This window comes from Sinocyclocheilus rhinocerous, unplaced genomic scaffold (genome assembly GCF_001515625.1).
Source record: "Sinocyclocheilus rhinocerous isolate Xijiao unplaced genomic scaffold, SAMN03320098_v1.1 scaffold10188, whole genome shotgun sequence".
Classification (NCBI taxonomy): Eukaryota; Metazoa; Chordata; class Actinopteri; order Cypriniformes; family Cyprinidae; genus Sinocyclocheilus; species Sinocyclocheilus rhinocerous.
The window spans coordinates 1-2,650 of record NW_015658037.1 but is presented as its reverse complement, the minus strand read 5'-3'; the positions used below and the strand labels follow the sequence as shown (position 1 = coordinate 2,650).

Genomic DNA, 2,650 nt, shown 5'->3' with positions numbered 1-2,650 from the left:
GAACGCAGACACGCAGAGTAGAGCGCAAAACAAAACACCGGTCACAATTTAGAAGTACAAAACAAGGATTTGTAAAGAAAAATGTCACAGGATTTCAATATAAGCCGAGGAGACTGGTTTTCCTTTGCTAAATAAAGGAAACTTTGCTTCTCTAAACAAAACTTGGTTCTTGCGAGACTAACATTCTCACCGAAGCATATGCTACTGTACATATACATATCAGCTGGAACGCCACTGTCTAGTGAACACACGTACCAGTTAGCGGAAGATAGAGATTAAATTTTATAAAGTTATAAACATGGATATTATTTCAAATACACTTCGATTAGCTTCAAAACCCTTTAACCCCCCAGAACTGTGTGGACCACTTTATGGATGGACGCAATTTATTGGACAACAATTGAATATCACCCATTCACTGCCATTATAAAGCTGGGAACAGCCAGGACAGCTTTAAAATGTAAAATAGATTAGAGTCACAAGAAATAAAGTCCTACACCTATTCTTTCTTCAGTAAATTATGGGGTAATGTTCAATTTTGGATTAACCATCCCTTTAATACCAGACAATATTAGGTTTCAATTTGTGTTGTGGTCAATGCTTTTTTTAAAAATTATTATAACCAATTTACTGCAAAAAAAAAAAAAGAAAGCCCAGGTTCTGAGAGTTTGGTACACTGCCTATAAAACTGAACTTAAATGGCGAAATGGCGTTTGGTCTCGTACTGTATCGCGTACCTTGTCAGTGTCGTGCGCTTTGCTTGGCCATTTGTTGGGATAAACAGGAAAGGGTGTCCAGCTGAATTCAATTTGAGTTTTGTTAAACTAATTAAAAAGCTTAGTTTACCACGGAAGCGGTCGCAGCTGCAGTCGTGTGAAGACCGAAGAGTGTAAAGACCATCGACTCTACCATGCGACTCCACCGGGCAGGACACCGGCAAAGGACATAAGTATCGCTTTTTATCTCTCCTCTTTCCACTTCTGTTTCAGGTTTTTATAAACTATTTCTTACTATGTGTCAGTAAGTTGTTATTTTAGCATGTGTGTTTGCCTCAGTGTTATTTTTTTAGAATTACTGATGAACTAATGTACTTTAATTTGTGTTAGTTATCTATTTTAGTTACAGTTGTAGTCATGTTGTCATTTTAGTTTGTTATGTCTATATAGGCTTTTTAAGTTTTACTTTTATTTAAAGAGATTAAATTTTATAAAGTTATAAACATGGATATTATTTCAAATACACTTCGATTAGCTTCAAAACCCTTTAACCCCCCAGAACTGTGTGGACCACTTTATGGATGGACGCAATTTATTGGACAACAATTGAATATCACCCATTCACTGCCATTATAAAGCTGGGAATAGCCAGGACACCTTTAAAATGTAAAACAGATTATAGTCCCAAGAAAGTCCTACACCTATGATGTCTTCAGTAAATTATGGGGTAATTTTCAATTTTGGATTAACCATCCCTTTAATACCAGACAATATTAGGTTTCAGTTTGTGTTGTGGTCAGTGCTTCCATTTTATTATAAGCAATTTACTGCAGAAAAAGAAAAAAAAAAAAAAGCCCAGGTTCTGAGAGTTTGGCACACCGCCTATAAAACCGAAATTAAATGAAATGCATGCCACTTTCCCAAGTTAAAATGCTTGAGACCGTAACCCAACTGAAGGTGAAAAATTCCAAAAAGTGGGAAAAGCAGTTGAAAACTGGAAGGGAGTCTCTTTTAACATACCCATTGATCTAAAAGTATGCATGTACCAGCAGGTACATTGGAAGCCAATTTAAAAATGATAAATTCAATTTGGTGACGAAAGGAGAATTAAAACTACTCATTTGCGGTTACGAACATATAGAAAGCAATAAGTACACAACATAAGATGCATACAAAATATCTGCAGTGCTTCAGGGAAGTGGGTTTAAGAACATTTGGGGCAGAGACTCCGATTGGCAGAACGATTTATAGCACCATGGGCAATGGACTTCACTTAATTTAAACGGAGCTTAAACCAAGTTCACAGTAGGTCTCTTTAAAGGTAAAGTTAATTTCCCTACTCAGAAAAGGGAGCTTTTCCTTCTAAATAGAGAATAGGTACAGTAGGACTACCAGTTTCCCCACACTTACAGCACATTCAAATTGGTTAAACTAGACAGGATAACAAGAAAAGGTTTCTCCATTTATTGAAAACCAGCTGAAGTCTTCGGTCGCTCTTGAACCATTACAGGACCGAGTGAGGCATTGCCTTCCCACTGAACGCCTAGAAAAAGCAAATACCAAAGTTAAGTAAAGCACTTGAAGTGTCAAAAGCAATCTTAAAATAGCTACCTACCCCCAAAAGGAGCAGCATTTCCTCCATCAGGACCACATGTTGAGTCACAGCAACCACAAGCCTGGTGGTTCCCATCAGCAGCAAGCCACCTGCAACAAGAAAAATCAGACACGGCACCTTCAACATGTTCTTAAGTAGCATGAACATACCCATTGGAAAAGGAACAGGATTTGCGGAGAGCATCACTGGGTGCAGAAGCAAGAGTGGCCTTCACAATACACGTTATGTAGATCTGCAAGAGACACCGGTAAGAGGTCACAAAACCAAAGCAGTAGGGAAGAGAAGTCAAATTCATTCAACACATAGTACGCACAGAAGG

At 38.0% G+C, this 2,650-nt stretch overlaps 1 protein-coding gene across 1 annotated transcript; it reads right to left on the bottom strand.

The window, feature by feature from the left end:
- Positions 1-2,157: 2,157 nt before the first annotated feature.
- On the bottom strand, positions 2,158-2,626 carry LOC107722019 (POM121 and ZP3 fusion protein-like). Its single transcript, XM_016530248.1, has 3 exons — positions 2,481-2,626; positions 2,332-2,420; positions 2,158-2,259 (listed from the first exon to the last, which is right to left on the bottom strand). Exons 1-3 carry the CDS (start codon positions 2,624-2,626, stop codon positions 2,180-2,182), a joined length of 315 nt encoding a protein of 104 aa, XP_016385734.1. The 3' UTR covers positions 2,158-2,179.
- Between the last annotated feature and the right edge of the window lie 24 nt (positions 2,627-2,650).